At 40.3% G+C, this 21,132-nt stretch overlaps 1 protein-coding gene across 2 annotated transcripts; it reads right to left on the bottom strand.

Annotated features, from left to right (window-relative positions):
• Positions 1-1,087: 1,087 nt before the first annotated feature.
• On the bottom strand, positions 1,088-20,506 carry LOC130175485 (suppressor of tumorigenicity 14 protein homolog). Of its 2 annotated transcripts, none has more exons than XM_056386004.1 (19): positions 19,953-20,506; positions 15,054-15,216; positions 13,634-13,764; positions 13,029-13,099; positions 12,214-12,419; positions 10,707-10,739; positions 10,141-10,369; positions 9,684-9,820; positions 9,183-9,280; positions 8,229-8,329; positions 7,361-7,494; positions 7,145-7,249; positions 6,659-6,766; positions 6,343-6,459; positions 5,450-5,575; positions 5,053-5,236; positions 4,631-4,902; positions 3,962-4,098; positions 1,088-3,405 (listed from the first exon to the last, which is right to left on the bottom strand). In XM_056386004.1, exons 1-19 carry the CDS (start codon positions 19,992-19,994, stop codon positions 3,244-3,246), a joined length of 2,556 nt encoding a protein of 851 aa, XP_056241979.1. In that variant the 5' UTR covers positions 19,995-20,506; the 3' UTR covers positions 1,088-3,243. The 2 variants fall into 2 exon arrangements, with proteins under 2 accessions (XP_056241979.1, XP_056241978.1); XM_056386003.1 differs by having other exon boundaries at positions 9,675-9,820; positions 19,953-20,505.
• Positions 20,507-21,132: the final 626 nt, after the last annotated feature.

Genomic DNA, 21,132 nt, shown 5'->3' with positions numbered 1-21,132 from the left:
TGCTCTTTAAGTTTTAAAAACACTGACCAAAGCTCCGACACTTGTAGGAGAACTAAGTGTCGGATGAGACGAGACGGATCCATGTTACCATTCTGCACGGCAGCTAACGGCTCACTTTTTTTCCATCTTGGTGGCCGGCGACCAGCTTAAAGCAAAGCAGCCAAGCAACACACTATGATAATGTTGGGGAGCTATCATTAGCTTAGTTCAGTCTGTCTCTATACCTGCCATGGAGCTGTTTTAGTCAACCTGATGTTTTGTCTAAACTAAACAGATTAATTAATAAAAATGTGAAACATGACCAAAGCTTGCTCTGGAGAACGTAATGTGTTAGAGTATAATTGTGGACAATCATGGGCCTGAGCTTCTGGGAGATTAATTTAATGGTGGATTATAAATTGTACCCCAAAACACAGATGAAGACCGCAGGCTGAAATTTCTGTACCCTCTTTGCACTGAATTCATTAGTTGGAACACTTTTGGTGGAGATGGTTGGTTTTTTATAATGTGAAATGAAGTAATTGTTTACTGTCAGCCATTTCTTCAGCCCCGAGGGACTGGGTTTTCCTGTTTCTGCTGGTATTTTTTCCTTCCTCTTTCTTTGCTCTGCTTCATTTTGCAGTGACCACAACTGCTCGCCTCAGCACAAATGTGTTCTCACGTTTAAGGATGTGAAGATCCATTAAGAAATCAGCTGGATGTCCTGTGGTTTTAAAATGTTTCAACAGAGAAACCTTGTGGATAGTCCATCACTCAGATTGTTTTTTAAAACTGTATTTGCACTATTAAAAGCACTATTTCCCCCTGTTTAAGTAAGAGTACAATGGCTATAGCTGGATATTTTAGGCAATATCAGAGCCTTTTTTTAACCAAATAGCACAGGCAGAGCAGTGGTTCTAGTATTTTAAAGAGAAATACAAATACAGTGGAATCATTGTGTGACACTAGTTTTTATACCTTGTGATAAATTTCATCCAGTTACCTTGAAATTTGAAAGGCCGTCATACAAGTTTGTGTAGTTTGTTACAGACTGTCGTGGTGTATCAGTTCATTTTACTGTTCCTCAAAGAAACAAGAACAGAGCCACTATGTGTCAATGTTTATTTCGGTTATCAGTGATTTTATTGCATGAGATTTGGTAGTTACTCCTAAAAGAGAAACATTAAATTCCATTGAAAACAACAAGAACATGTATACATCTCTGTAAATGTATAAATGTATAAATTAGCCTTCATACAAGTACTTCCAAACCTAAGTATTGGCTAGTCTCAGCCACAGTTCATCACATTCATAATTACCCATTTGTTAAATCTTAAAATGAGTTTAAATTACCCAACGAAACTAAACTACAACATAATGATGCCTACAGTCAAAGTCGCATTTGAGTTCCCTCTGTGTGTACTTCACTCAGTGGTGAGCGGCTGCTAGAGCAAAGAAATCAATGTCACTGTCTGAGGAAAATTAAAGTAACAGATTCATTTGAACAATGCTGACATCCTTTGATCTTATTGTATAAAACCCACGCAAAGTGTAACCAGGACAAACGCAAGTCAAGCTCCAAACACCCAGCTGTTATATAAACACTGTACAAATAAATACAATCAGCAGAAACATCCAAAACATGAATACAAAAAACAACAATTGTAACAAAAACAGCTGCTTTAAGGGAGTGCTGCACAAACATTAACAAAGAGCACAAGGCAAAAGATTTTATTATTTTTTTTTTTTTTTAAATCTCTAATGTAGCTTAATAAATTGTATAAATACAAATATTTATTTATTCATTTATTTTTGCTCAAACTTTTGCAACTTTTTGGTTTGTTTGCTTTGAAAAATCAGCGCCCTCCTTCTGTTTTGTAGTGCAAAGCAAATATTGGAGAGCGCCATATACAAACAGAGATTCAAGAAACATTTAAGGGTTCATTTTTATGCTATAGCTTCGTTGTTGTAGTGAATTTTGACAACATGGTAAAAATGTTGGTTTCCCTGAGGAGCTCAATAACAAAAGCTTCATGAAACTTTACAGTTTCTCTGGATACTAGAGGGGTATTTAGAGGTTATTTTAGTTTTTTCTACGTAATTTGCTGCAAAGGATCACACAGGAACTTGGTCCCTGTTCGTCACACATGGATTATTTAGTTTGATTTAATTGTTGTTCATTTGACAGACGACTGGATTCTTTAGCTGATTCACAACTGCTGAAACAACCATGTCTTATTTTCAGATACAAATGATGCCTTTGTATTATTGGCAGAAACGCAATCTAATGATGAAACACACGAAAAAGAGTAAATGTGTATGTATAGACAATAAAATAGGCTATACATTAGATAAACAGCAAATCCAAGGTAGGAGGAGAAAAAAAAAATATATTCAACTAAATTTTGTTGAATTTGTAATAAAAACAATAAAATGTATGACATTTTGAATCCATAACTTCACAAGCAAAAAATTTACACAGCTGTAATGGATTTAGTTCGATCTGAGCAAGTTTCACAATTTATATGTAAATTATATATAAGACTGATTACTGAATTCAGTGTTGATTTTTGATTTGATTTGATTTTTTTTTGTATTTTATAGCGTAGTTGGAATATGTATGGAATAGGTTATGTATTGAAAAGCTACAGTAAAAAGTGTTGTCTCTTAACATACATCACATGATCAGCACTCAGCCATTCAGAGTAAGAGCACTATTTCCCTTCATTCAACATTAGTAAATCAAACCTCTCCATGTGTGTTTAGGAGCCAGGAAATGGTGAGAACGAACAGAATCATTTCAGCCAGCTAACATCACGTTAGCTTGAAGTTAAACCACGATCAGAATGAGGTCCTGAAGTGAACCATTATTTTCAGAGTGTGTGACAGAGTTCAGTGTTTTAATGTAACCCTCACCTGTTCAAGAGGAAGTGTTTCATTTAAAAATGAAATGGAAAAATAGAGTTTACTCCTACAAAGTAATTCATAGCAAAATTTCAACCTGAAAATATCCCTGCTTCTCAACATGATCACACCTTGATTCAAAAGTTTTATGTATTTACTGAATGAGATGAAGCTTTTCCGAAGTGTTTTTCTTGTAGAAGCAAAGAGCGGTTGAGGGTGATGATTCTGCTGTGAACATTGATCTTATTCTGTCTTGAAAAACATAAAAAAATAAAAACTATCACATCCAACATTCACCTCCAGTCATAAATATACATGAGAAATACCCGTAATCCAGAGAGGCCGTCTGCTGCTCTGCAGCTACACTCCGCTCATCTCCTTTATCCAGCTGCGGTACTTGGTGATTCGAGTGTAGACACCAGGTTTGTTCCTGCGAGCACAGCCGTCGCCCCAGCTCACCACACCAGCCAGGAAGACCCGCCCACCGGGGCCGGTGACGGACAGCGGACCACCGGAGTCACCCTGAGAGGGTCAGAGAGGAAAGTTACAGCAGAACAGTGAGCGAGTGTTTCGTTGAGTCATAAAGAGGGAGTGAAATAAAGGATGGTGACATTCACAGGCTGTAGAACAAGTTAGACTCAGGGTAAGATCTCAACACCTATATGCCCCGTTTCCTTGACGTTTAAGGCTTCAGTTTTGCTACGTTCTCTCAATGCGGGCAGAATGGCAAAAAAATAACAAAATCCTACAGTCTCCTGAGTTAGGAGAGGTCATGCATTGTTCACACATTATAGCAATAACTGTTAGCTATCAGGATATTCAGATCTCTGCACACTGGAACTCTCAATAGCAGGTAAATATGGCACAATCACGACTGAATAAGGCCACTGGAGAATACTTCTAAAGTACGGTGACCAGTTTTTGGTCCCTGTTTTTGGTGGCCCGTCCCCAGCTGGAGCTGTCGCTGGAAATGCTAAAATATTTTAATTAATTTTTCCCCTCATCAAGCTACACTCCGTACACCGTAATGACAAAGAAATTACAAAAACAGAATTTTAGAAATTTTAGTCAACTGTACCTGACAGGCGTCCACGCCTCCTTTTAGGACTCCAGCACACAACATCCTGTCTGAGACCTCATCATTCATCAGACTCTTACACACCGTGCTGTTGATGATCCGAACCTCCGCCTTCTGCAGGATGGTCGCAGTGACGCCTGACAAAGCAGGTATAATTTAAAATCCGTGTTCGCAACTGATTCTGTTTAAATAGGTTTAAATGTCCGCTGTACTTGCACAAAAATCATATTGAAACCCAAATTTAAAGTTAATTCTAGCTTGTGCTGGAGTAACATAGTAAAGTGATGTCACCTGGCACCTTAGACCCTGCTGCTGAGAGAATTCCTGTTAGTCTTTACCCACTTTTCACCAATACATGTCAGGGATTAAACAGATCTGAGATTTAAGCATATTTTTAAGACCTTGACTGTATTGTTGTTTCTAATTGTTTAACTTTATATTTGCTCTATAAAACGTCTTTGGCTTGAGTTTTTAATACATCTCCATCACTGCAGTGTGCGTGTGACTTCTTCTAGATGTTATTCAGTTTCTGTGAGTGTGCTCAGGCTATCGCTGCTCAAGCTAAAAACCTAAATGTTTTCTTTTGTTTTTTTTCCAGACAAACTTAAAAACATGAACCACATCACAGAAACTTTCAGACAGCGAGTGTTCAGCAAATGAAAAACGCACCTCCCTCTCTGGTGGCTCCCCAGCCGGTGATCCACGCCTCTTGGCCTGCTGGGAAGTCATAGGTGGGGGAGGGCAGGCAGATGGGCCAGATGTTCTGGTTGAGGGTCACTTCGGTGTCCAGCTCCATCAGGGCGATGTCGTTGTTGTAGGTCAGAGGGTTGTAGTCGGGGTGGGCGATGATCCGCTTTATGTTCTTCCTCATCGTCCACTCGTTGGTCTGACTCTGCACGTGCAGACCCAATAAGGCCTCCCATTGGTCCGCCTGCGAGTTCCTGCATCAACACACAGTCATGAGGTCAGAGCTGACAGCTGCAGGAGAATGCAGTGGAATCAATTCAGGAATATTCTTTAAGGCTTGTTCACTTCAGTTTGGTTTGATGAACTATTCAAACAGCTCTGATGGTTCATGGAGGAGCTCCTACTTGTTTGGTCCGTTGTCTTGGACGCAGTGAGCGGCCGTCAGCACCCACTGGCGACTCAGCACCGACGCTCCGCACACGTGCCCCGTGCCCTTAATGTGGAGGCTGACCTGCCAGGGCCACTCGCCCTCCCTTGACGCCTGACCGCCCACGATACGAGAACTCCGGTACGGCCTTGACCCGCACTCTGCAAACACACACACGTTAACACACAGACAAGAGACACACATGGAGACATACACAGGTTACCACTGATGTCACACTGCACTGTTTGTGTACATGTGTGTGTGTTAGTGTATGTATGTATGTATGTATGTATGTATGTGTGTGTGTGTGTGTGTGTGTGTGTGTGTGTGTGTGTGTGTGTGTGTGTGTGTGTGTGTGTGTGGGGGAAACATACGGCAGTTGTCCTCATCAGAGCCGTCCTCGCAGTCCTGCTCTCCATCACACTCTGGGTTCAGTTTACTGATGCAGCGTCCACTCTTGCAGTGGAAGGTGAACTCTGAACACTGCTGCAGCACCAGAGCTGAATGACAGGAGACACAGTATGAGGACTGGCACTGAAAATGGATCCCACAGAATAAGAGCTACAGCAAGGAACTCAAAACTTCCTGTTAAGCTTTTGGAAATTGAAGTGATTTAATGAACCATTTTTGGTGCCAGCCCCAATCAAATGACAGCACTGACATCATCAGTCAGTACCGAAAATTTTTTCTCTCTAATGCGTCAATGTAGGCGTGAAGTCACTGCAGAACAAAAACTAAAATGTCTTCTTTGACCACACAAGTGTATCACTAGTATTACTACTGTTCCAACCATAGACTGTAAATGAAGATGAACGCAGACTCCATGACAACACCCACAGGTTTCTGGTGCAATTTGAAGCTCAGAATGAGCTGCTCTGCAATTTCCATCTTGGCAATGTCTGACTCCGCCCCTAACTCTTTGCTAATCTGTCTGTCGCTCAAAGAGGCCACGTCCTCAATTATACACTTTCATTAGCTGACTGACCACAGCTGCTCCACTCAAGCATCAAAATCATTGGCGCATTATTGGGCTGCTTGGCAACCAGCTAAGTAATAACATCCAACATATTCACCTATCCTATCCTCATGCTAACATCATTTGCTACTACTGCTCCTTCCACCACCTCCTTTTATGTGCTCTAGCTTTGTTTACTTTTTCTACTGCTCCAATATTCATGTACGTATGTGTGTATTACGAGGGATCAGCTCTCAGCACAGTCCAGCTGAGCCTTTTCCAGATATTTGCTTAACCAGTTTTTCCTCTTACACTTTTCACATTTGGACTCATCAGATCCATCAGAGCAGTCGTCTTCTCCGTTACACTTCAACTCTTTGGGGACACAGCGGCCGTTTCTGCATGAAAACTCTCCTGTTTTACATTTTACTGCGAAGGAAAAGAAACGCCATCAGCAGTGAGATCTTCAACCGTTTATAGCTTAAACTTCAGTATGAGAGTATACAATGAGTTTTAGTTTATTATTTTTATGTCATTTTATCCACTAAACCCTCAGTGCACATGAATGTCTTTATGTCTGGAGTTTAACTCAACAGTTGTATTTAATTCAAAGTTCACTTGAACCCACCACAGTTTTCTTCATCTGTGTTGTCTCCACAGTCGTCAGCCCCGTCACACTCCCAGAATTTTGGTTTACAGCGTCCATTTTTACACTTCATCTGGGACGCATCGCACGCTGACACACAGAAAAATCATGTGTTAGTTTCTCTCACTTTCTGACTTCTCTCATCTGTCTGTGGCTCTCAGCCCCGAGTCAACTGGTTCCTACTGAAGATGTAAAAACACCTCACAAATATATTGTTTCATTTTACAAAAGCTCAGTAGTTTCCTAAAACAGCTGCTTATTGTAGTTTTTTAATCAAATAAACAGGAGGAAATTGTTCATTTTTCAGAGAATATTTTCAGCGGCGGATTAATCCACATTTGGTGCTATAGCTGGAGACCTGGAGTTAAGATATTTTGTTAATAAGAATTCTTTTTGTACTTTATTAAAACAACATATATCCACAGATGTTGTATGTTTTGGGTTTGATCGGTCAAGGTTTGGACTCACTGCAGTTGTCCTCGTCAGTACCATCTCCACAGTCGTTCCAGCCATCACACTGCAGAGTCTTGTTGATGCACAGGTTGTTGGTGCACTGGAACCTTCCTGGACAAGCTGATTAACAACATCAAACAGTCACACAACGAACACAAAAAGCAGTGCAGCAGGTGAATCAATCTAAAAAACTGGAGGCGTGCTGGAGAATGTGTAGCCGCTGGGTCTTACGGTTGGTCGGGACAAAGGCTTCGTACTCGGCGGTGAAACCCTGGTCAACGTAGGACGAGTCTGAGTTAAATTTGATGGTCATGCTGTTGCTTAGGCTGGTGATCACTGTGCTTTTTAACTTCCTGCCACATAGTCTACAACACAAAGAGACAGGAAGGTGATGCTGTTGTGCAGAGTGGTTCTGTTGATCAATACAGGATAATACAAATATTTAATGCAGCATCAATGAGGAACCAGTGATGTAGACAAGCATCCAGACATCCAGTCTCAAGTCATCAAAGATTACAAATGTAAAATCACAGTCATGGTCAGGTGAGATCTTCACTTGTGTGTTCTGCTCTTGTTTCACTAGTAAAACAAGGCTGTGAAATCAGCCCAAACTTGCTGCTGTTCCTAATAGCATCACACTTTAGGTTACCTGGTCATAGCTTGGAAATTTTTGGTCTTGACTTTGGACGTCCCAGCCAAGACTTGAGACTTGCAAAACAATGATTTTTCCCAATCTTAAAACAACGATTCATTAAAGTCATATCCATGTCATTGAGGCCAAGAACAAGTCATTGACATCATGTCCCAGTCTTCTCAGTCAGGTCTGTCACCGCAGTCTTGTCCAAGTCACCATAGTCACATGTTAATTAACAGCTGTGTCTAAGCCACATGTGGTATAGTCTCAAAATCCAACAATTCAAGTCCAAGTCACAGAAATCATATTCAAGATTCTCAAGTCCTAAGAGCTGATGAACAAATATAAGCCACGAGATCATTTTCCACTTGGACAGGAACATGAGTGAGTGTGAGACAATGACCAGATAGAGATGATAGAGAAATTTGTAGGAAGTTGTTCAAGAAACCAAAGAGGGAAAAAAACCTTTGATTGTTGACGGCGACGTAATCATTGGGACACTGGTTACTTTGATTTCCCAGGGAAAACTTGTTGAACTGAACCTTCACAAACTTTTCCTCCGGGACCTGAAAAAGAATCAAAAAAATAAATCACCTGGGAAATGAGATATACATCATTAAAAACAGTGAGTGGACACCAGCTGTGTGTCTAACCAGCTGGTGTCCACTCACCAGGGACGAAATGATGAACTTCTTCTGAACATGTTTCTATGATTCCTGACACTGAATATTCTCTAGATATCTTTAGTAAATAGTTTTCTATGTATTTTTCAATAGGCCCCTCTTCTAAGATTTATTTTAGGGCGTTCTATCCAGCTCCAGACAGTTGTGCATAAGTAGAAATATGAATATTTACATGTATATATACACCTTCTAGTTCCTTCTTTCATACAACCTGATTTTTATGATGTTGCATGAATCTCTCGACATTATATTTATGTTATGTTTTTATGAAGTATGTTTTTATTTACTCACCTATTCAATTTGTCACTATATGGAGGATCCTATCTTTCATGCATTTAACTGTGAACTATTACATGGTGAATTTATATCAGTTTATGGACATTCATCCTCCCCACAAGATGAATCCTAATCATTTTGGTAACCTCCTGACCACTTCTTTAGTACCGATATCAGGCCAAAATAGACATTAATATATAAGACATATGAAAATGTAATGGTTAGATTGTCATGAAATGTCCTCATCACATTCCTGTTCTGCAGAGCATAAAAACGTTTAAATCTTAATGACCCCATGACATTTCTTCAAACACTAACCTGAGCACAAACTATACTTTTGGCTACACTACTGGTAATAAAGAATAATATGTTGTTTGTTCTTACTTGCAGTGTACTGACTACTGCAGCCTTTAGAGGGTGCTAGTAAACGGTTCTCATTAGAACAATAACTTGGACTTACCTTGATGTTCCAGACACACGTGGTCTGAGGTGGATAGTTGGAGGGGAAGAAAGGTGAAGACACAGAGCCTTTTTCTGCCGTCAGCGTACCTCCACACTCTGGACAGCAAAACACGTCAGACATTATATCCTCCACAGGGAGGTCGGGGGTCAGAGATTACACTGAAATAATGGAAGTCGGGCTAATGACATTAAATATTGTAAAACAACTGATACAAAAATCTCAAATTTTACTTTGAAATTTTCTCAGAAACCAGTGAACACGTCTGAAATGATTTTACCTGCTTCAGACAAAAATGAACTCATTTCAAGAATCTGTTATCTACATTCTATTACATCACATTATATTATATAGATCCTTACATACCAGCATCAACATAATTAAATGTGACACAAGACAATCCACAAAAGCTTCTTCACATTTTCATACTTTTTTCTCCTTAATGGGGGAATAGGTTCAGTTCTGCTCTGATTACTGTTTACAGTGTGTTACCTGTCGTACTTTGTTCAGTCAGAGGAATCTGGGAGTAGTTGGCTCTGAAGCCGGGGAAGTGTTTCTCCTCACTGGTGACCAGAGTCAACAACATGACGTTCCCAGAGGACAAGAAGGAGAGGGAGCCATGAGGGTATCCACACTGTCTGAAGAGGACAAGGACAAGGACCGGGGTTTATTTCAGCCAATAACGAACATATAAAACAGAAACACCAGATATCTGTGCAGTTAGTAAGTTAGTCCACGAGAGGGCGCTGACAGATTTATGGCAATCCATGGCATTAATGTCATCAGGTAATGACTACGCAGGGCTGGTTGGTTAGCTACTGTAGCTAGCAAGCTAACCAGTGACATGCTAACACTAACCAGCCACAGCAGCTCTCCAGGCTAGTTGGTTTGCTGATTGAAAGTGAGCAAACTTGTTTAAAAGTTAATCAAAGTAAGTAAAAGTAAAAGTTGGTCTCACTCTGTCAGAGCGCGGTTCTCGATCGGAGCCAGGGAGTCATAGATTTTGATGAAGTCTTGCTGACAGTCGTCCTCCAGGATCAGGGTGTGGAAGTCCAGCCGGACCCGGTGACGGGGGTCGGCCCGAAGCCTCCACTGCAGGTAGACGTTTGGTTGGTACGAAGAGTCTGGAAACCCCGGAGACTGGACGATTCCCGCTTCCTTGACGTGGATGTTGAAGGACTCTCTCTCTGAAAATATAAAAGTCTGGCTATAAAACATAAATCCCACTAAAAACCTGACCCCTCATCTAAAAATATAACTCACAGCAACAAAGTGAAACTGAAAGGATTCTGACTCACAGAATTTTTATTTTACACACTGTTGTTGTACTTTCAAAATATTTATCAATAATTTGTTTAACATGAATTGAGTTGTTTTATTTATTTGTTGGAGCCTGTTTTGAGACACATTTTGTGTGAAATTATTATATGAATATATGAATTTTCAATAAGATTTAAAAGCTGAAAAGAACTTGAAAATAAAAAATCTAAATAATTTCCACAAATAAATATTAAGAGTTCTTACCAAAAGAGGATCTTGACATGCGTGGATCTATAGCTGTGAAAATAAATCATTTTGCAGATTCAGCATTTTGACACTTTGACAGTTTGTACAGATGGTTAACGATAACCCTAAGTCTGACATAAAAATCTAAACCAGCCTGCTGTTTTTTATTCTGGCTGCTCTCTTTGCTACAGTGCTGCACAAAAGGAAAAATGACAGTGAAAACTGAACCTCTCACTGACGCTAATCAAAACAATCTGAAAGGAACTCCTCAGTCAGAGAGCAGAGGAATTCAGCAGTTTATCACAGTGTTGACCTTGTAAAGCAGAGGTATTGCCGCAGGACGACAGGGCCTCATGTCAGAGAGGTGTCAAACTGGTTTTGAACACAGGATGTGCTCACATCGTCACAACAAATAATCACAGTAGTTTGAAAACATCTAGTCTGTCTCACCGTTTCATCAGCAGGTCTTGGATTTAATTCTTCCATACAAATAAAAAAAAACAAAAAAAAAAAACAAGGGTTGGTCGGCAAAAAGACGAGTGTCACGGATCACTGAGCCAACAGGCCTGAGTGTAGTGACAGAGCAGATATCATTATATACAGCACGCTCCAGTATACTGAAGAATGATAGAAGAAAACCTTGGAACACATTTTCACTATATTTATGACAACAATTTCAGATATGAGTATAAGATGAATGTTAATGAAGGCAGGCAAGTAGGTTTTGTCACCATGATATTGCCCTCGCCTGGCAATGTTAGGAAACATGGGGGTTCTCATGAGTCAGAATATCAACATGTTGACAGGTGTCACAGCTGCTGTGATTTTGAATCCTAGAGAACTCAGATTTCTAGCCATGTTTATGTACTTAGAATGAGCTGTCTCTTTTTCTTATTTATTTTTTCTCCTCTAATCTGATCTGGCTGACATAACAGTTATTACCAACATGATCATTTGACTGTATTCCTGCTGTTTCCATGTCGTCATGAAGTAGATGAGTTCATGTTTTACATGTTGTGTGGATGATCTCACACTTTTTTTAAATCTTTTAAAATCTCTTTTCTTTGTTACTCAATATGCATCCTCTTGCTTTGCGCTGTGACTCGCCTGCCCTCTGCTGGTGACTGAAAATATTTCAGTTCAAAGCTTCACCTCCTGAGCTCATATTTAGCTTCAGGAACCCGTCCACAAAGCAGAGAACAGAGGAAACATGAGCAGAACCAGAGAGAGTAGAGATGCATGTTCAGTTGTGGGTCTTTAAGTTCCTGCAGTGAAAACGAAGCTGCTGACTGCGGGTTTGTGCAGAAGTGAAACTTTATTTTTCCCACAGAGAGAAACAGTTTCCTACTCTTGAACTCCTTGACCATCCACACTGTGAAAACTAAAGGCTTTGATCTGAATTTTTTGTTTTCAATATTCTCTTTTTGTTTTGTACTAACTCAGACAAACTAACCTTGATACTGTATTTGGAAAGGCGAACCTGTCCCATTTAACTAAAGTCTATGTTTGTACTGAGCTCTCAGACCTCGTGAGATGACACTGTTGACGTTCAGGGCGTCGGTGGGTCTCAGCATCACTCGTCCATGTCGGCCCTGCTGACTTCCTTCCGGCGGATCCAGAGACTCGATGGCTTCGTCCAGCGATGTCTGCTGGGGGACGGGGACGTCGAACTCTGACTGGTAATACGCCACGATGCTGCCACTGCCACCGTCACTGCTGCCTTCACCCTCACTACACAATGACAAACAACCAGATCTATGAGTGCAAAATCCTCTTCTCATAAAGACTGGAAGCAGGGGGAAACAGCTAGCCTTACTCTATCTCTAAAGCTCTCTGATCAATGTTTTATAAAAGTATTTCCTAGAAAGTGTTAAATTAAAAGGTCCATATTTTCCTCATTTTATTTGAAGTGTTGATCCATAAGAAGATATATTTGTTGTTTTAAGAACCAAAAACCATCTCAGTGTAGTTTTACATCTTCTCTTTCAGGGTTCTCTCTGGAGCTCAGTAACAACAGGTCAGTCAGCCAATCAGAAGAGAGGAGGCTCTGATCCTCGCGGGGCTTGGGACATGGCTGAGAGCAGTGACTGCTTTGTTGTGACATCACAAAGATATAAAAGTCCTGACAGCTCATTTCAAAGCTCAGTTTCTGAATACAGGCTGTGAGCATTTCTCTGTGGTCTGAGCGCTTTGATACTTTCACATTAATACAGAACCTAGACCTGCTTTATAATCAAAAAAGACATGGATCATCATGGAACATCTACATTTATACTATCAGGGACCTTCATCAAGTTTCTATATCATTGAGAAAGTCTGCAGCTGTAATACGACTCGTACCTGAAGGCCTGGACCGTGGAGCCTTTAAAGTATCTGGCCAGCACAGAGTTTTTAGAGTAAATCAGTTTCAGCTGAAAGAGACAAAGGTCACATATCATCATCATATCAGTCGAATGTCATCACAGTCACATCAACAAATACAGAACAGAGGAAGCTACAGAGGAGAAGTGATCAGAGCCACCATGAATATCACAGCTCAGAGTGGAGCATGTGACAGAGCTGAGCTGCGGTCGAAAAGTCTTTTTTTTTTTTCTTAGGAAGGTTCCTAACGGTGTGAAATGACCTGAAGTATGTGAGCAGCAGCCATGATAAGAGCTGGTCCAATTCTCTAAATGGTGAGGAAAGGAGATTCAATGCTTCCTGTCTTATCTCCTTTAGCATAGGAAACACTGGACCTTCCTTTTTCGAAAGGAAAGGAGATATCTTGCCACAGTAACATTTAAAGTCATGCACTGTAGTAATGTCACCCTGCAAGACCCACATAAATGTAGAAACAATGTTTGCCGTCGGGGAAAAGTGGTTAGAAAGGAGATTATTTTTACTTTTCGACCGCAGCAATTGTGTGGAGAACTCCCATGATGCTTTGGGACCGTGTGAAGTCTCACCTGCTGGCTGACCAGAGTGGCCAGGTTAGTAAACTGAGGACTGTTGGGATCTTCGTGTGCCAGCAGGAAGGGCTGGTTATTGATTCCCATCGAGCCGATGTAAACTCTCTTCACTCTGATGTCGTTACGCACTGAAGGAGAGAGAGCGGGAGAGATCAACACAAAGATTACAGTCCGAATATCAGTCCTTCACTACTAACCAAGAAACTAAAACGGTGTCCTCCTTGTTAAACGTCACCTGTGGAGCTTCTTATATAAAAAAGAAAAAAGAAAACCACTTCACATTCAGTGTTATTCATGAAAGCTCTTTGCACTTTGGTGCATGCCTGTTTGTGCTGCAGCTGCAAGTAAAAACAACTATGATTCTACCCATTTTACTGATAAAAACACGTCACTGATCAATTCAGAAAGTAACTGACAGACCATCAGTGATGAGAATAACCACTGGCTGCAGATGTACTCTAACTGGTTGATGAACAGACAATGAAGTATGTGAACAATGCAGCGATGTTTATACTTCACGCCTCAGTAGATCAAGTTGATTGAGTCTTGCTCAACATACTTCACTGTTTTTTTTCCTTAGGAGAAGAAAATGTATAAATCTGAGGTCCTGTTGTGTCTGTATCTAAAACATGTAACCTCCCCTTTATCTGACATCACATGTCCTAATGATAATTTATGAGCTGAAGCTAAAGGTCAGCCCTCATCAACCTCAGATTATTTCATTTCCAGGCCAGTGCATTGGTACAGAGACAAAACTATGAAAACATATCATCGCCCTCATAGTTTCTGACTGGCTTTAGGATATTAAGGTAGGACACTTTAAAACAGTTTCAAAAGATCAGCGTCAAATCTGAACACACAGATATGAAACACACATTTTAGATCCAGTGCAACTTCCCCTTCCCAAGGACATCATTATCTCTAATATCCATTTCAAATAAACATCCATAAACCTGCTCAGACATTAAAGAAAAAAGGCGCCTTTTATAACTGCAGAACTTCATTCAGAACTATCATGTTTTTAGGTTTTCCTCAGTATCACAGTGATCCACAGAGAGTTGTCTGTATATTTATGGGCACAGAACAAACAGGAGCTGCTAAAAGCAAATTTGGCACATGGCTCATGTTGTAGCTCACAGCAAAACTCACTGAATCCATGGCAACTAAACTTTAAATCTGTTCATATACGTCAAGACTTTAAATGTTTATTTACCCACAAGAATTTGAAGAGAAACAAACATTTAAATATACTGATATCTAAGCTCAGATTCGATATATACAGTATACTGGATAGACAAAAAAAAGTTGTGCCACTTCTACACTGACTGGGTGGGTTCTAGTTCTGACTGGGCTACTTTTCCTCAGCCAAACCTGACAACACTGCCTGTGTGAATAAAGGTTATTGAAATCAGCTCACAGTGGAAGTGCCAGACCAGCAGTCCGGTCAGCAGAGCCACAGCGGCGGCCGCGAGCACCAGACCGACTCCGATCCACAGCTTCTTCCTGCGGCCCGGTTTCTTCTCCAGGTGCTTGGAGTCTGAGGCCGGCAGGAACTGAAGCGCCGTATCCCAGTCAGGGTCCTGTAGACGAAGAGAAAGACCGGAAGGGTGGGGGTTGTAAGAGTTTGTTCATTTGTCCCCTAAAGATAAACTCACCTTTGAATAGGGATGGGTATCATTAAGAATTTAACGGTACTACTGCTCTTATTGATACCACTTATTGATCCGGTACTGTTATCGGTAAAAAAAACTAAAACAAATGAAGAACAGAATTAACATTGCTTATTTTCTCATAGCATTGCTTAGCAAACGAACAAAGAACGTGCCCGTAACAATCAGATGGCTATTGGTTACTTTTCATCATTAACCCATGTTTGTATAATTGAATTTACTGTGTGTGGGCTCCAGGCTGCAGCAGACAGAACACGCATGACACGACGCCGGATGAACTACGAGCTAGTCAGCTGAAGACTGTAAACTGTACATTTTTCCATCTGTGTGTAACAGACTTTCACTGGATGTTTCCAGACACCGCTCGTGTTTCCGCTCTTACACGCAAAAGACTGAACCACACTTCAAAACGCTTAGCTCTCTCTGCCATTGACACAAACAGCAGGGTCTGTGTGTGTGTCTGTGCTGCACGGCGCTCCAACGTATGACAAAGCTGCCCCCACCCCACAGACAGACAGAGAGAGAGAGACACAGAGAGAGAGAGAGACTATCGATACTCTGGTCTTTAAAAATGTAGCCCCAGGGCCTGTTTAATACCGGGTTTCGGTACCCATCCCTACCTTTGAACTGTGTTGACTGTGGAAACAACAGTGTTGGCTACAACATGCTGACACAGCACGTTCTCAGCAGCTTTCATTGGGATTACACTGAGTAAAAGGGACATTACCTCTGGAAAGACACTATTCTAAATGGTTTTAAAACTTATTTTTCAATGCTGAGTGATCAGATGTTTCAAAGCCCTGTCAAATAAAAACAAAAACTTTCTACATGACTAGATACCACCATCAGCAAAATTTCACTTTGACCAAAACTTTACAAAACTACTAAGATTCCCATCAGCCTCAGCTGTACTTCGTGTTCGATGGCTAGCATGACGTTAGACGTTATTTAGACAAAGTTCTAGTGCGGCTGCTTTTGTTTAGACAACAATTAATATTAGAGAACTGAGGCATCTTTAATTAAAGGTACAATACGCAGGATTTATCAGTTGCTGTTTGTAAACACACCATTCAGAGTTGGACCCTTCTCCTCGGCTCAACGAGTGAGAGAGAAACAGGGAGCAGCCGTGGTGGTTGAGTGAATGGAGAGAGGGGGGCGGTGTTAGCAATTACAAAGCAGGGAATCAGAGAAATACAATGTTATTTTATGATCGTTTCACAGCAGTTACAACACTCCCACAACTCCACACAACGCTACAAGAAGGAGCCGCACTGCCGGAGGTTGTGTGAATGCTTTTCGGTCAGACGGACACACAGACCTGCAGCTCTTTGTACAGTACATGCATGACAGAGCAGAGGAGAGAGACCGCGACTCAACTGTAACCCAAGCTCCGCCTTTACACCATGTGTGTACTTATTGGCTGGGGGCTACACACCCATTGCCCAAAGGGGGACGCCCTTAAACATCCTCTGTCTCTGCAGATAGATGACACATTTCCACAGAGTAATAAGTGATGACTTACAGGGGCTATCTTTTTATGAGTCTACACATTGTGTTTTTTAAGTAAATCCTGTATATTATACCTTAAAAAGAAAGATGAAGTATGTTTATATTTCTCTTTGCTTTGGCATCAGTACTGACACAGGTATGTTTCATATCACATTTCAGGCCCAGCCCTGGTGACGTGTGGTAAACCCAAACTGCACTCGTCAGATCCCTTCAGACTTATGTGAGGTGGCAAACAGTCAGTCAGTGTTCAGGCTGCTCTGTGCGAACCTGTTGAACTGTGTCAAAGTGAAGCAGGGTGTTGCTGGACAGGAATGTCTTCACTACTGATAAACGACATGTCAGCGTGTTGCGTCCTGCACCCTCTTTCAGACCTCTGATTCAGTGTCTTAAAGAAAGAGTAGATCCACACCCTGTTACTTTGTATAATATTAAAGCTCTGCCTCCAAACTGTCAGAGAGTTTGTCTTAGAGACAGAGCTGTATGTCCTGTGTATCAACAAAAAGCTCCAGTGCTAAAATCTCCTTTTCACATTTCTGTTTCTACACCTGTAAATGAGACAGACTTGGAGTTGTTGCACAGGGATTTTTTTTTCACTTTTGATGACGCTTACCCTGCTTCCAGTCTCTATGCTAAGCTAACGTATAAATGTCCTTAACCCAGGACCCTTTTATACCTCATTCACCCCTTGCCATTTCATGCTTCTTGGACAGAAAATTATCTGATATTAAAACTAGAATTACTGCCTCATGGTTACATCCCAGTTTATCCAGAGTCATATAAAATATTAACCATTTGTGAAATTTGGTCTTATTTACTATTTGAAGTCTTGAGTTACGGTCAAAAGGTGTTTTGTGAGGTCACATCTTGAACTTCGACCACCAAAATCGAATCAGTTCGTCCTTGAGTGCAAGTGAACATTTGTACCAAATTTGATGAGGTTCTGTCATAAAAAAGCAAATGTAGATGCAACCAATGGAGAAGAAATAAAATTTGATAGAAACCCAGCACACTGTAATTGTTATGACAAGTTCATCTTTGTGTATTTTTGTCAGTTTCTTGTGGATTACCACCTCCCTCTGGAGTGGAACAGGACCGTCCCTAACTTTACATGTAGCCCTCGAAAACCAAGACAGATGAGAGACAATTAAAAATCTTCTATCCAGCTAAAAAGGTGTGATTTAATCTAGCATCAACCTCCGAGGCTGAAAAATGAAGCCAACACTTAAGTACCAAAAACTGCAGTTGCTCTAATGACCACTAGAGTCTGACTCCAACAGTGAGTCAATCCCTTTTCGTAGACTCCCATGTTGAAATGTCCAACTTTATAGAAATAAACATGTTGACAGCCTGGTACACAAAACAGTTTTGGTTTCTATTGCAAATTTTTATATAACTCACCTGTTTACATTTTATTGAGGCTTAAAGTTATGTATAATTGAGGGCATGGCCGCTTTAAGTGACAGGTGGGTGAGCGTATGCTTGCCACAAACTGGCAAGAACCGAAGTCTTGGCTCCACACATACCCACCTCTTTGCCCATTTTCGGATTAGCTGGGAGATAGATGCAGAGTCAGATACTGCCAAGATGGTGATGGTGGAGCAGCTCACTCTGAGCCCGTGGGTGAGATCACAGAGGCTACATCTATCTTTATTTACAGTCTATGGATTTAATACAGTTATGCTTTCACTAAGCCTCATGAATAAATCTGATTACAGTCCTTCTTTGTTTTCTTGGCTTTGTGTAAATCAGGGTTGGCTCTCCTCCAGTCCAGGAGGAGGTGGTGATGCACATTAAGACATTTTCAGTGTACCAAATTATTAACTGATGAATCTGATCTTCTGTGTGAGCATTTGCAAAAAACCCTGGAGTCACTTTTTTTCCATCACTGTGACACAACAGAGAGAACGATGGTGAGATTCAGAGGTTATTTCAGGAGGAGTGAAGAGCATGTACAGTCTTGGAGAGACAGATGCACACGCCTTTTCAACTTCTGACTGGAATGAGCCTAAAACCTCCTCCTGAAGAGGATTTCAAATTCATCTTGGTCACATGTACACTTCATTAGATACACACACACACACACATATATATATATATATATATATATATATATATATATATATATATATGATGTATTAACTCACATCTGTGACAGCTGTGGCTCAGCAGGTGGAGCAGTTAGTGGTTGAATCCATGTTTAATATTCCTGGGCAAAATTACCCCAGATGGTTCGGTTGCTTCTTGGTTGCATCTGGACTTTTTTGATATTGGAAAATTGTATGGTCTTATTTCAGAAACATTAAGATAACACTGATCCCCATCTTTTCATATCTGGGTGAAAATGTAATGAAAATAAGATTCCCCATTCTGTACGAGTGTACCTTTAACTGGTTGAAAGAACATCATTGATTTAGGTTTGCAACTAAGAATTAGTTATTTTTTGTCATTGGTATCAATTAATCTGACACAATTAAATAGTTTGGGGTAAATGTTTTGTCTGACCAATCCAAAGACATAATAATAAACACAAGTGGAGAATATATTAAAATTTAAGAAGCTGGAGACAGTTACTTTCCTGCAGCAGTTATTCATTTATTTATTATTTGTTTTATAAAATATTTAAAAAAAATTACTACATTATTAAAACTGTTGCCAAATCATTCATGAATAAACTCAGTGACAGGAAGTGAAAACTGTCAACAATTTTAGAAATTAACACGAAAAAGGTAAAGACTGTATTAGCTTTGTATTCAATTGTTGTTTTTAAGCATTATAAGTTTGTTTTATGTATGAAGTTTGATATGTTTAACTGGAATCCATCAGAAACCAGTCATAACAGTTATAATATATCATATAGACACAACTACAAATCTTACAACCACCATCAAAACCAGTGAAACCTTCTGTGGAAAGCAGTACAGACAATAGGAACAGAACAGTTTGTACTGAAAACCACTTTAAACCTATTTAAACTCACTCAGTCAGTCACATCATTGTTATTAAATTATTAACACTTTCAGTTATTTTAAAGAGAAATCATTTGTGCTTGGTTTCTGTTTTTAATCTCTGGTGATACTGAAAAACCTGTACGAGCTGTGACGTCACAGCTAGGTTGATACTACAGGTACTGGACTCACCTGTCTTGGACTGAACTTCTGTCCTGCATCCAGTAAATCCATGACGTACTAAGTCCCCGCTTAAGGGTCCCGGTTGTCCTGTTTTTTATTTCGTCTTCACAGTTTGTCGCCTGTTTTCTACCGGTGAGCTCTGCCGTCTGCTGCCATTACTGACCCGCCGACATCATGGCGGCGACAGGTGAGTTGCGACAGGTGTCTCTCTTAGGCAGGTAGAAGACGAAATGGAGCCAAGATAATGGTTTTGTAAAAATAAAACTTTGAGTTAAATGTTAGTTTACAGCTCTGAGTATCGTCGCTGTTACCGGACGGGATTTAAACGGGTTTTTACCGGGGGAATCAGACGGGATCTCGGTTCTGACGGAGACCGACTGACTCCAGCGACGGGAACGAGGAAACTGGCGACAAGGCCAGATCAAAGAGAAAGAGAGAGGAGACAGAGGGTTTGATGAAAAGCGATTGGTTGGTGCAGCTAGATCATAGACACCTGAGCCCGCCGACTTCCCATGATTCATTGCGCGAATGGCATCCTCACAGCTGGTCCCGAAAGGGTCCCGATCGATTTCTGAACTAAGGGAAACGGAACAAAAGTATGGAGTCTGTATGTGCCACCGGAACAATATATAGTGTACACGTATACAGTGTTCTACAAGCAAATAAATATTTGAAATTAGTGATACAGTCATTGACTTATCCTGTGTTTAAATTACACATTAAAAGTAAGAATTTAAAATTTGATAAAATATTTATAAATCAAATGAAATACTATTAATTTAAACAGGGTTTAAAACATACAGGGCTCCGTAAAAACTAAATCTTTTTATGTTTTAAAAATAGATTCTTAATTCATCGGAAATATTAACGATCTTTCTTTCTATCGGCTAATGCATCACCTCTATGCAAACTTAAAGACATTTCGTTGCTTTTATAAATGATTTTTTTTAAACAATCGATTATAATTAAACACAGAAAAAGCCTATAATCAACCACGTGCATGCTCCAGACTCCATAAATGTATTGGCTAGTTTCATCTCCAAGTTGATTTTTCATTTTATTCTCTCTCATTATTTATTTATGTTTTTCTAGTTTTGTTTTGGTTTGACATGTGTATGTTTTTTATATATAATAACGGATTGATTATAATTAAAACTGGAAAAAGCCTATAATCATTCGACTGGCATGC

The sequence above is a fragment of the Seriola aureovittata genome, chromosome 9 (assembly GCF_021018895.1).
Source record: "Seriola aureovittata isolate HTS-2021-v1 ecotype China chromosome 9, ASM2101889v1, whole genome shotgun sequence".
Lineage (NCBI taxonomy): Eukaryota > Metazoa > Chordata > Actinopteri > Carangiformes > Carangidae > Seriola > Seriola aureovittata.
The sequence above is the reverse complement of the archived record's forward strand: the minus strand, read 5'-3'. Positions and strand labels throughout refer to the sequence as shown.

Excerpts from the sequence above, each read along its gene's own strand:
- LOC130175485 (XM_056386003.1), bottom strand. The coding sequence starts at position 19,994 with ATGGATTTACTGGATGCAGGACAGAAGTTCAGTCCAAGACAG. Across the intron at positions 12,420-13,028 it reads TCCACGGTCCAGGCCTTCAG|TGAGGGTGAAGGCAGCAGTG; the intron begins GTACGAGTCGTA and ends GTCATTGTGTAG. Across the intron at positions 7,250-7,360 it reads AGCCTTTGTCCCGACCAACC|CTTGTCCAGGAAGGTTCCAG; the intron begins GTAAGACCCAGC and ends GTTGTTAATCAG.